Here is a 12,500-nt window from a genome sequence, read left to right on the forward strand (position 1 = left end):
AGAGAGATTCTCAGCTGACTACAGATAAATGAAACCTCAAAAAGTGAAACTAGAGATAAGAAGGCAGAGATAAAGCAAAAAAATGCAATAGAAGTGGCAAAATGTCCTTTGAGCTAAGGGTATCAAGCTCAGGCCTATAATTGTATATTGAGAAAGAAAATGAAATGCCGGTTCCCAGCATTTCTTGGTTGTTTCCAGGATAGGGTGTAAGAAATCCTGCAGTAACAAAGAAACCCTGAAATGTGAATAGCTTAATCTAAGGTTTATTTCTCTCTTGTAAAGTGTGGATGGTTGGCTTCTCTGCTTCATCAGGGAGCGTCACCTTTCTGAAGAGAAAACATTCATGGTCACTGTGGCAAAAGAAAAGAGAGCTGGTTTGATTGCCTTGAATTGCAAATGGTACCTCACTCCACTCAGTGGCAATTAGCCAAAGTAATCTGAAGGCTAATTGTAAAGGAAACTGAACAATAATAGAGTGAATATTAAATGGACAGTATGTCTGTATATCCTAACACTTTGCCTCCTTATTTTTTCACTTGTAGGACAGAGACTCACGGCATCCCCATGGTCCCAGCCCAAGGTGGATCAGAAAAGCTGAGCCAACGTCTGGCCACTGAGGCCTTGGGCACCAACAGCTGGGAAAGAGACAAGGCCTGTCGGGAACTGGGCCTTGCCAGAGCACACAGGTGAGATGCTGTTCCCTTACGCTCCACTCCAGTGGAAGAGTTCAAGTTGAAGATGCAGTAATGACGTTTGCCTTTCTGACCACTCCTCTTCTCTCTTTTACAAGTTCCTCTTTCATATCCTTAAATCAAGATTAGTAATTTTTTTCTACGATGGGCCAGTAAGTATTTCAAATCTGTAGACCTGATGGTCCCTGTCACAACTACTCAACTTTGTAGTTGTGGTGCAAAATCTACTGTACGTATTATGCAAACAGGCATACTGAGTTCCAATAAAACTTTATTTATAAAGACAGGAAGCAGGCCACGTTTGACTCATTGTCAGAGCTCGTTGACCACCACCTTAAATGAAAGAACTCCCCTCCATTTTAATGATTCTACTAGCCTTTGATTCCTAAATCATAATTCAGCCCAGATTTGCCTCCTGGATTCAGATCTTTGTATTCATTCCTTAGTTCAGTTCTTCACCCACCACTTTTTGGATACCTGTATTTATTAAATACAGTGCTGGCAACTGATGACACAGCATCTTACTGATGCTCCGAGAGGCGAGAGCTGACTTGTCCAATATATGGCAGTCTGTAAGTAGCAAAGTGAAGCTTTGAGCTCTAGTCTCTTTGATCTTAAACCCTAGACTAACACCCACCACATTGTCCTGTAGATGCTAATGAAAGCTCAGCCTCTTTACTTCCTTCTACGTTACAATTTTGTTGGTCATACATAGAGAGACATGGCATGTTTTTGACCTGTGCAGAATCTGAATATACTATCTTTATAATGCAGCTTCATCAGCTGGATTAAAGCCTGACGTCCGTTTCCCTAGAAACCCACCATGCTCATGTGCTCAGAGTCTGTACTTAACCCTGCTGACAGGCTGAAAATGAATCTGGAGTCCTGCTTCCTGATGGGATGTCAGAGAGCACTGAAGCCATTTTAGAGATGAGGAAACTTAGGGTAATTGGTAGCAGGACTGAGATTAGCCTGAGGACCGTGACCATGGCTTAAATTCTCTCCTTCCGTCCTGGAGCTCTTGATTTACTAAGGCAGAGAGGTTTAAAACCACTCTGAGTATCTACCTGGGAATTAGATGGAAGCTGTGGGTGTTACCTCCAGGAAAAAAAAAATGTTTAGTGCTCCAAGAACACCCTTAAAATTCTGCATAGTATTTTAGGAGGTTCATAGACCCCAGAGGCTTATGAACAGAGACCTCCTAGTTAAATGAATTTTGAGGGCAGAGTAGCTGTCACTGATTAAGTTGTGGCTCTCACTCCCAACCCCCTCACCGACCCTCAGCCCATGTTGTCTCAACTGTTGGCTTTGGTTTTAATGAAGGAGAAACAGTTAAATTGGGCCAGCTCTTCAGAAGTGAAGTTCAATATCTGAACAGGATATGGAAACGGGGAGAGAGCTGTTTCTGTAAGAGGCTGAGGGAGGTGGAGAGAGCAGAGAGGAGGAAGGGGATTTTTGAACGTTTAAGACGACATCTCCTAGGATGGCCTGAGGAAAGTCTGTGTATGGCAGAGCCTTGTGTTTGCATTTGAACTCTACCACTGAATGCACATGGGAATACTCTCCATTCTCACTGGGCTTCAGTTTTCATAACTATAAAGAGGGAATATTAGAATCTCACTCTCAAGGGCATGGAGAGGGTTAAATCAGGTCAGGCAACACACAGGTCCCTGTGGTGGATCTAGAGCATTGGAAGGTCTTAAAAAATCATAGTTGGAGTCTCAGGAAGCCATTCTGGACACGAAATCTGAAAATTGCTGCCATATTGTCAACACGGTTACACAGCACCCGGGCCTCCTAATCCCTTCTATCTGTGACTGACTCTTTGATGTGTTACAAAATCACAAGAATGATGATAATAATATTAATAGTCATAATAAAAATCGTAAATATACTACAGTCATGCATCACTTAATGACAAGGATACATTGTGATTAATTAGTATTTGAAAGTTTTCAACATTGTGGGAACATGCCAGGGTGCCTTACACAAATGTAGGTGATACATCCTCCACACACTCAGGCTCTAGTGGGGCCATGCTGGTAGAAGAGCACAAGAGTAAATCAGTCACAAGAAAAAAAATCGAGGTAAATATAAAATTACGGGGTTGTGTTGGCCTAACACAGCATACAGTTTTGCAGTACAACTTTCTTTTTCTAAATGGAATACATTCTAAAGATAAACATATAGTGTAGTGAATACATATGTCCCTAAACAGTAATTTGTTCTCATTGTCAAATATTATTATAGTATATATAATTGTAGGAGTTGTACTTCTGTATACCTGGCAGCATGGTGGGTTGTTGACATCGGTACACACACACACACACACACACACACACACACACACGAGTAATGCGTCTTGCTGATGTCACCAGTCAATAGGAGTTTTTCAGCTCCATTATCATCTAATGAGACCACTCTCCGGCACTGATCGAAAGGTCCTTATGTGGCGCATGACTGTAACAAAAGACCCTCTGCCTGTAAACACACTCTGATGGGCCACAGCCCATCCCACAAGTCAGCTCCTTATTCCTGGAAACGACTTACGATACCGCAACCACATCTTATTTTCAACTTTTAGATGATGAAAATTAAACTCAGAGAAGAACCAAACTTTGAATCGGTTCATCAGGTTCTGGAGTCAGTACCCCCCACTGCTACATGGTCCCTACTGCACTCTTCTCCGCTGTGTATTGAATCTGCAGAGTAATCTCCTTTTCAGCACTGAGACACCCAACACCCACAATTCACAGGGGTTGCTGATTTCAGCTCGCGGTTTCAGTGGGTCCATTCCATGGCTGGCAGGCTTCCAGGCTGGGATGATGAGGTGGGAGGGCCTGGCTCAGGTCATGGCACCCAGGAAGTAGAGGGAAAAGGAGGGAGCCGGAAAGGCAAATACACCTTTCCAGGTCACAGCCCCAGTGAGCCACCTGTTCTGATCAGGACCCACCTCCCAACACACTCAGCCTCTGAGCTCACCAGGAGGTGAATCCACCATTGCAGCAACACACTCCTGAATCAGCCACCCACCTCCTCCCCAAAGCCCCACTTCTGAGGGCTTGAGAGTTTTGGGGGTAATTCTTTCTTTTTTTTTTTTTTAAAGACAGGGTCTCACTATTTAGTTCAGACCAGTCCTGAACTCACTATGTAGCTTAGGCTAACCTCAAAGTGACAGCAATCTTCTTGCTTCACCTTCCCAAGAGCTGGGATTACAGGTGTGTGTCACCACATCCATGGGGATTATTCTTGATTTAACTCCAACACATGAATAATCCCTGCATACATAACCAGTGCACTACTACAGTATATAACCACTGAATACTGTCATCCATGCACACTTATCCTTTGCCCACTCCACCTGTCAATAATCACTGTACTCAACCGTTGTACCTGTCACCACAGCACACACAAGCACTGATTGCTTGTGGAACCTCTACACACACGCCCATGGTATTGTGAGCCATGAGCAAGCCCTCTCCAACACTCCATGGTACACACGTAGGAGAACTAGTACAGGGGGAAGAAGTAGAAGAAGCGAATAACAGGGCAAGGAAATTCAGGAATTACTGAAAGAGTGGATTAATTACCTCATGTACTGCAAATCTGTCCAAATTTAACAACCTTCTCAGTGTTTCTCCATAACTTAAAGCTAATTCTCAGATAGTGGTTCTCAAATTAGGCTCCCCTGGAACTGTGGGGTACAGAAGCTAAGAATACTTGACTAAAACAGTGGGAAATCTTTCTACATTTTACAAGACATAATTTAAATACCTTTTAAACTTGTTTTCTTAAGTATTTCTCCCTTTTTTTTTTCTTTTCCAATTCCTGGCAGCTGCTGCACTGGGGAATGTGCATATGAACATGACCGTTGAACAAGTAGCTAAATTACTTCTCCATTCATCCCTCATTTGGTCACTTGACAGATATTTATTAGACTCTTGCTCTCTGTCAAGCACTCTTTGGAGAAAAAAATCTGAAAGTGGCCCACCACATTTCTTTGAAGCAGCCCTGCTTGCTTCCTGGCTATGGGCACCATTCTTTGTGTAAATGGGATTAAGTAGTTAGGTATTTCATTCCTACAATACTTTTTTTTTTTTTTTTTTTTTTTTTTTTTTGTGGAACCGGGGATTGAACTCAGACCCTTGCGCTTGCCAGGGAAGCGCTTATTCCACTGAGCCATCTCCCCGGCCTTTTCAATACTTATTTTTTAACCTGCTATAAGTGACTCTATTGGAAGTATTATATATGCATAGGTATGTATATGTACATATATATGTATTGTATATATAATATGTAACATATAATATATAACATATATATATATATATATATATACACACACATACACTTACTGGAGATTAAAAGATCTTCTCATTTTTCTGTTGATCCTACTGACCCAATTTTTATAATAAAATTAAATATGGAAGCATTTTATGATGATTTCTAAGGAGTTGGGTAATTTCTAGCTTTGACCACACAAACAAGTTTAAGAAAGCAGCTGGTTTTCTGAGGACGCTTTCAGGGCACAAATCTCCTAGGTATCAGTCTCAGTTCAGATAATTCTTTTTTTTTTTTTTTTTTTAATTTTAGGGAAGGGTCTACAGGGTGTTTAGAGTCTCACTACTGGATTGGATTTGTAGTGATACGCCTGTTTACAGCCTCCCACGAGCTGGGATTACAGGCGCGCACCACCACACCCTGTCTCAGTTGCCGTGTCAGCTTGCCCTGGGGGGTGGGGCCAGCACAGCAGGCCTGGGGATCGAACTCCCGGCTCCTGCACCTGCTTGCAGGTGCTTTAATCCGCTGAGCTATTTGGCCGACCCTCAGTTCAGATAATTCTTAATTCTGTGGTCATAGATGAGTCAGTTCAACTTTCTGAATCAGGTTTTCTTCATCTGTAAAATGAGACAGCAAAAATACCACCCTCAAGACTTTTTTATGAATATCAAAACACATAAGACTCTTTACAGACGAATGCATATGTACTAGGTTAGCTGCTATTAAAACCGTGACAACATTATTAATGATATGCTTTCCCATAAGGTTCAACTGAGTAGGCATGCTTCAATCCCTCACAATTTTTTATCCCAAATCATCTCTCTTTGCTATGGCATAATGTTTTTTTAAAAAAAAAAAAAATCCCTGGAGCCTGCCCCAATTATAAAAGAAGATAACTTGACTTCATTTAACTACAGCCTGAGCATTTGAATTTAATTTAACAAGAAATAATTATTCCTGAAGAGCAGTTTTTTTGAGGCTCCGTAAGTGATATAAGATAGGTATCTCATTACATGAGACCTTGGCAAATACACTTTTAATAATCAGTTGCTACTTAACATACTTTCCAGTTCCTATTAAATTTCCAACAGGAACTACAGACAGGATGGATCCGGGAGGGAAGGGGCTGAACTGCCAATTAATTATTTAAAAAGTGATTTATTTACCAAGGTGAGCCATTTGCAAATTCAATAATAAATCTATTAAGAAGTAGTTAACCTCTACAACTCTGTTTTAAATAATCAATTGGTGTTTGGGTAACATACAGTGTCCTTTCTCATTGGGTTGACACTAAGCCTTTATTTGAGGCAGTTAATCTAAAATGTGACCGAGTCAGCCAGGAGGTGCTAATTAGGGACTCACTGTGGGTCCCTCACCCTGCACGGAGCTGGGTCCTCCTCCTTCCTAGGCTGCAAGAGTCCCAGGCTGGGGAACCTTTGGCCCTCTGATGCCACATGTATTGCTCTCCACAGTGCCTCCCGGGACAGAGACTTGACTCCACCGCCTTCCTCCAGGGGGAAGAAGAAAAAGAAAAAATCAACCCGGAAGAAGAGAAGGAGGTGAGCTCAAAAGAGGAGAGGAAACCTTAAAGACACAAGGGGGACAAATAATACTGCTTCTGAAGTCCAACATTGTCTCCCCTTTTGGGTTCAGATCCCCTATATGCCTTGTAACTAGCTGCATGGCCTTGGACTTCATTTCTCTGGGTCTTTTTCCTTCTCTACAAAATACTGTAGTTGCCACTTGGGGTTTTGTGAGCATTCGTTGAGAAGTGGATGCAGAAACAGCTGTCACAGTGCCGAGCACATAGTAAATGACTATTTAATGTGGAGTGGAGTCATTACCACAAATGCTGAATTTTTTTTTTTTTTTGAGTACTTGGCTTAGTGCAAAGGATTATGCTAAGCACTTTTTATCTGTATTATCTTTTTACTCCTGACCAGGATCTACCAGGCAACAATTATAGCGATGAGAAAGGAAGGACTCAGAGAGACGGCCATAGTCTGTAGGATTTGACTCCCGGGTTCTCAGGTTGTTTCCACTGCCCCCACCTACAGGTTAAATGCCTAGAGAATGATGGGTGGGCTTCGTATTATTTGGCAGTTGGTGGCTATATTGTGCTCTATACATTCTTTTTCTATACAACACTCCTTTTCAACTTCTTGCATTATGAAATATTTTGAGCTTTGCTTGTGGGTTGTCACTCACTAGACTAAAAACATGTCTCAGCTTTTCAGCCCCAGAGGGCTAGGATTTAGCCCCCTATCTAGGGCTTCCAGCTAAGCATCCCATAAAGCCTTGGGCGCAGTGTTTACAGAAACCTGCAGGGGGCAGCAGAGAGCAACGTCGGGACCATTTTGGCTTCAACGCTAGGTTTTCCGGAACCCTGCTCCCTGGACACCCCATTAGTCCAATTCTAAAAGGACAAGTCCAAAGTGGACCCAGAGAGGACTCGAATGAGGACTCTGAGTTCCAGCCATTGTATGGTAGGAAATAAACTCAAGCACGTGGCTTGAGTTTCCTGGTTTTAGGAATTGGTAGTTCAAAGAAGGAAACAGATCTTTAGGATTCACCAGCTTTTCATTCAGTAATGTTCACCGAGCACATATTTAGGGGCAGACGCTTTGATCCCTTAAGGGACAAGTTCTTCCCCAGCCAGTTCTCTCTGATGACACACTGTGTTTGACCTGCAAACCGTTTTTCTTTTTTTCTTTTTAGTTAGTGGCTGACATTTAAAAAACAGACGATTTCATATAAAATTTTGGATTTCTGGAGGTTTCCAATGAAAAGGCAGATACTTTGGAAATCCAAGGCCCACATTCCCACACCAGACACTAGGTTGATCGGAGAAGCAGCTGCCCCTCTCTGGTCAGGTGCTCCCTGGAACCTTGCAGCCCCCACCACTCCCGGCAGTCTTCCACCAAGCCTGCTGTGTGTTTTGGAGAGGTTCCCATGGGCATTGAGTTTGCAACATCCATCCCAATCCTGATCTTTTGTCACCGGGGAGAGGAACAGACCTAGAGACCAGCTGTCGGGTGCCCAAGGTGACTCTGTCTGATGGTGATAGACTCAGAATTGAAGCTTGGGTTACTGAGCCGTCACCGAGAGCTCATGGCAGCTTTTCGCTCAGATACCTAAGCAGCTATGCTATGACCACTTGGTGGGAGCTTGTCCAGGGAATTAGCCTTATCAAATAGATAAGTCTTATCAGAGTGAGGTAGAGGGGAGACCCACCGAATATGTAAAGAGGGCCGTAGCAGGCCAAGAGAGCAAACTCCTTAAGATGAGAGATTTCCCCTCAAATCCCAGCTCAACCAGCTCTTAGCTCTGCATCTTTAGGAAGGTCATTTCACTTCTCCAGACCTTACTTTCATTGTCTAAAAATAGAGGGTTGCAATTTTACCTATCTAACAAGTTCATGGAAGGATTAGATAAAATACTGAATATAAACTATATGGTAATGTTTAAGACAAATGCAAACTACTGTCAGTACTGAAATGACCCTTGATGGGTGGTTCTCAAAGAGCCAAGATCCTGGATAGGGGTTGCTGGAATGATTCTAGAAGCCTCCCTGTGAAGTATGTCTTCCTCTCTACAGGTCCCCATCCTATAGTCCATCACCTGTCAAGAAAAAGAAGAAGAAAAGTTCCAAGAAGCATAAGCGACGCAGGTATTGCCCTCTTCCCCTCTGCAGATGGAGTTGACCCAGGTTGGATAGAGGTGGGCGCATCAAAAGGTCATTTGGAAGCTTCTCATGCCATTTATGTAGGGCATTTACTGTATCAATATTTTGTTGTTTATTTGTGTCTTGAAATTAGGACTATATTTGGGAGGACCAAAGGTACCTAAAGCTACCTGGAGCCAGAAGGGGGGAAGAAGCCAGGAGAGACCCAGGGACCAATCATGCCTGTGTGGGGGACAGGGACCAAAGAGTAAAGAGCTTGTAGAAGTCAAACAGCATCCAGGGTTTTCCTCTGCTTCCTGGTCCATGTGAGGGGACAAGGTCACTCCCTGTCCCATCTCTCCATGTTGTAGGTCAACCCACAAGCAGACCCTGAACTCCCTATGTTGTTCCACATTCCAAATTCCCAAGCAGAGGCTTCTCATGGTAAGGGGGCGGGCATCTGCTTCATAGTAGGCTGGATCATATTGTCATGTTGGAAAATATGGATGCTTAGATGGCCCACCCTTTTCAATGAGGGAGCAGGGCATAATGAACTGGAAGATAGTGATGGGGGCGCTAAGACATAAGCCACCAGGGGGCTCTAGTCATGTTTCATAGGCCATGTTATACTTGGGAGACTTTGCAGTGGGAAAATCTGGTGTCACAGTTCCTCTGTACAGAAAACTCTGTCTTCATGGGCTATTTCCCATAGGCAGCCATCACCTGACACCAAGTAGCTACTGTGCATTCAGAAGGGGCAGCATTCCAGCCTGTTCTCTCTGACACACATTTCCCAAGCCCACTAGTTAGCTACGGATAATAGGAAAGGGTTGCTTATATTTTATTTTGCTTCTTTTTGCCTTCTAATTCTACTACTTGTATTGTGAATGATTTACACAACTAACCATGGAACCAAAGGTAAGATATCACTGGGTTTTCCCTCTGCATCTAATGCCTACTTCAGAGGGTCTCCAGTGTGGCTTTTCCCAAGTCAAGGGTTGGTGTTCTCTTGGCCTGTATTGCTCAAATGCCTTGAACTCAGATCTCACTGGTCATTTCCATTGCTTGTACAGACTTTTCTATGGATGTTTTCTGAGTTCGGGGTTCATACAAGAGATGGCAAGATTGGTGAATGAATACAAGAGATAGGGAAATTAGTGATATCTTATTGATTTAGTATCAGAAATCTTTCTACAGAGGTCCATAGTAGTAGAGTCAATGCCATGCCTATGAGTGTAGACATTTTATCATCTTCCAAGGCTGAATGATCCATACCAGTTTGAGCGACTTTTCAATATGAGGATCCTGGAAGCCAGGTGGCCTCTCAACAAAGAGTTTCTTCTTATGAAAAAGAAATTTGCCACAAGGTTATAAATAGACCTTTTCTGCCCACTGCAGCAGTCAAAGTGTTGGAGCTTCATAAGACAAAGATGATGGGGAATACTAGCACATGTCCTTCCCAAGCCCTCACCTGTTAAGCATCTCCCTGCTCCTGATCCAGCTTCTCCAGTTTCATACCATACTTGGTTAATGATGGTTGACTTTTTTTCTTAAAAGTGGATCTAGGAATAGGGGAAGCATGGATCTTTTTCCTCTCTCAAGTAACAGAGTTTGAGAGCTGTTTTTGCAAAAATCTCATTTTTCATATCTATTTACTGAGCCCTCATAGTACCATGAATAAAGATTCCAGAACCCAAAAAGAAACAGTGACCAAAACCCAGCTCCTACTCCCAAATTGCTCATGCCCTAGTGCGGAAAACTGGTGATGGTAATGGGCAGAAGACTGGTCTCTGATAAGAATAAGTTTAGAAACTCTCCTGGAGATTGAGGGAACAAAGAGGAGGTATCGGTCAGGGGGAGGGACTAAAAAAATGCTAGGGAATGCTCAGTGAGGAGAGTGAAGGTAGCTCTGAAAAATGAGTAGAACCTCTACTGGGGAAAGTATGACCATGGGCAGCTCACCAACACACAGGTGAGCTTCAGTATTTTTGTCTGGGAAGATATTTGTTGGTAGTGCTCTGTAGAGTCTGAGGAAAGATTAAATAAGATTGTGTGTGATGGATGCATAATGCAGAACCCAGCACACAGTGAGAAGCAGGGAGTCTCATCATGATGGTGGTTGTGATGAAGAGGAGGAGGAGAAGGAGGAGGAGGAGAATGAAATATTCCACAATAAGGAAGAGAGATGAGAGAGAAGAGGAGGCAGAGGATTCTTTTATAGTCCACTCATCCAGCCTCATCCAGGACAGGCTTGCTGACAATTTTGAGAAAGGATTAGAGCATTGGCCAGATTTAGCCTGAATATTCAATATGAAAATCAATAATATGTCATCTCCATATTCTTTAAAATCTGATAGAGGAGGAAGATTGGCTACATAACCTGATCCCTAGGCATCCTACATGGCCTGATCCCTAGGCATCCTACGTGGCCTGATCCCTAGGCATCCTACATGGCCTGATCCCTAGGCATCCTACGTGACCTGACCCATAGGTATCCTACATGACCTGATCCCTAGGTATCCTATATGACCTGATCCCTAGTTAGCTTAATCCCAAGCACAGTGATGCCTTCCTGCCACAAGCAGAGTCCCAAACTTATCCATATTTATTGTCTTCCTTCCCTTCTTTCCTCCTCCTCCCTTCCTTTTCTTCCATCCCTCTTTTCTCTCCTTCTCTTTCTCCCTCTGTCTTTGCTTCTCTCCTTCCTTACCCCACTCGCTTTTCTCTTCAATCAGGTCATTCTCCAAGAAAAGAAGGCACAGGTAAGAATCTTGCAAACTCTTGCTACTTGTTCAGCTTTCATCTTACCTGGCCAGGCTTTGGGCAGCTTCCTGGATTAGATCTCAGTCTCCATCTTTGTGTTCCTTGGCCTCAGTTTCTATAAAAAAAAAAGACACAGTTATTTGTCTGTGAATTTTCTAGGCCAGCTTTTAACTTCCACTGGGCTTGGTGATTGTCCCTGAATTCATCCCTCTGAATATGCCCCCCTTCGCTCTGCCTGAGTCTGTTTTACTCCTCTTTGAAATCTCAAGCTGAGGCATATGCAGAACACCTGTTCCATCACTCCACCTGAACTTTCCAAGAGCCAGTCAGAGACACAGAGACCAACTCCTGATGTATTGGAAACACCAAGTGAACATAAATAAAGTTTTCACCTATGGGAGCCTCATTGCAAAGCAGACTCTGCACCAAGCCCCTTCTTCCTATGCATGCATCTGACTCTCATCAATTACAGAGACAGGCACATGGGGAAACTGAGCCTAAGACAGGCATTGTAGCAGGAATGACCATACAGCTAGATGCCATCAACACCAAGCTTCACATTCTAATCTATCAGACAGGATCAGGACAGGTATCGGCAGCTTCCTAAGTAGCAGTGGCCGCAGGTTACGGTAATTTGCCGAATTTGAAGCCCTGTCACTCATTGAATACATAAACAGCAATTGCCAGTGTCATACATCCACTCAGTTCTGCAGCCTGAACAATGGCCCTACTTCACAGATCAGTAAACTGGGTCTTAGAGAAGACAAGTAAGTTGTCAAATAAGCAGCAGAGCTGGGATTGGACTCTGATCTTTCGGGAAGTCCTGCGCTGTTCTGTGGCTGGGGCTGGGACTCAATGAGGAGACACTGCCTTTGGCTAACTTCAAGGTGTGAAGCCACTGAGTGAAAATGCTTTCCTCTTCCCAAGACACTGCTGACTTCTGAGCGACCCTCTGAAGCCTGTCTGGCTTGAAGTACCAAAATAGCATTCACCTTTTTGGACCTCATTTGATTACCTGTAACCCTGATTTTTCATAATCTATCCTATCCATAACCTGGCTCTCTGGCTCAGAAATTTAAAAAAAAAATATGAATACACAG

The 12,500-nt window shown here is 43.3% G+C and overlaps 1 protein-coding gene and 1 long non-coding RNA gene across 2 annotated transcripts in view; one reads left to right on the forward strand and one right to left on the reverse strand.

Moving 5' to 3' along the window:
- Srrm4 (serine/arginine repetitive matrix 4) overlaps nt 1–12,500 on the forward strand; it is a 167,863-nt gene that overhangs the window by 124,537 nt on the left and 30,826 nt on the right. The window contains exons 2-5 of the mRNA XM_004636238.1: nt 543–686; nt 6,446–6,532; nt 8,572–8,643; nt 11,373–11,399. Of these exons, the coding sequence (XP_004636295.1) occupies nt 543–686; nt 6,446–6,532; nt 8,572–8,643; nt 11,373–11,399 (330 nt within the window). The remainder of the gene's footprint in view (nt 1–542; nt 687–6,445; nt 6,533–8,571; nt 8,644–11,372; nt 11,400–12,500) is intronic.
- The window catches only part of LOC111818096, a 28,752-nt gene continuing 27,697 nt past the window's right edge, over nt 11,446–12,500 (reverse strand). Inside the window, exon 4 of the long non-coding RNA XR_002822170.1 lies at nt 11,446–11,515. This is a non-coding gene — a long non-coding RNA (uncharacterized LOC111818096). The remainder of the gene's footprint in view (nt 11,516–12,500) is intronic.

This window comes from Octodon degus, unplaced genomic scaffold (genome assembly GCF_000260255.1).
Source record: "Octodon degus isolate 3935 unplaced genomic scaffold, OctDeg1.0 scaffold00079, whole genome shotgun sequence".
Taxonomy (NCBI): domain Eukaryota; kingdom Metazoa; phylum Chordata; class Mammalia; order Rodentia; family Octodontidae; genus Octodon; species Octodon degus.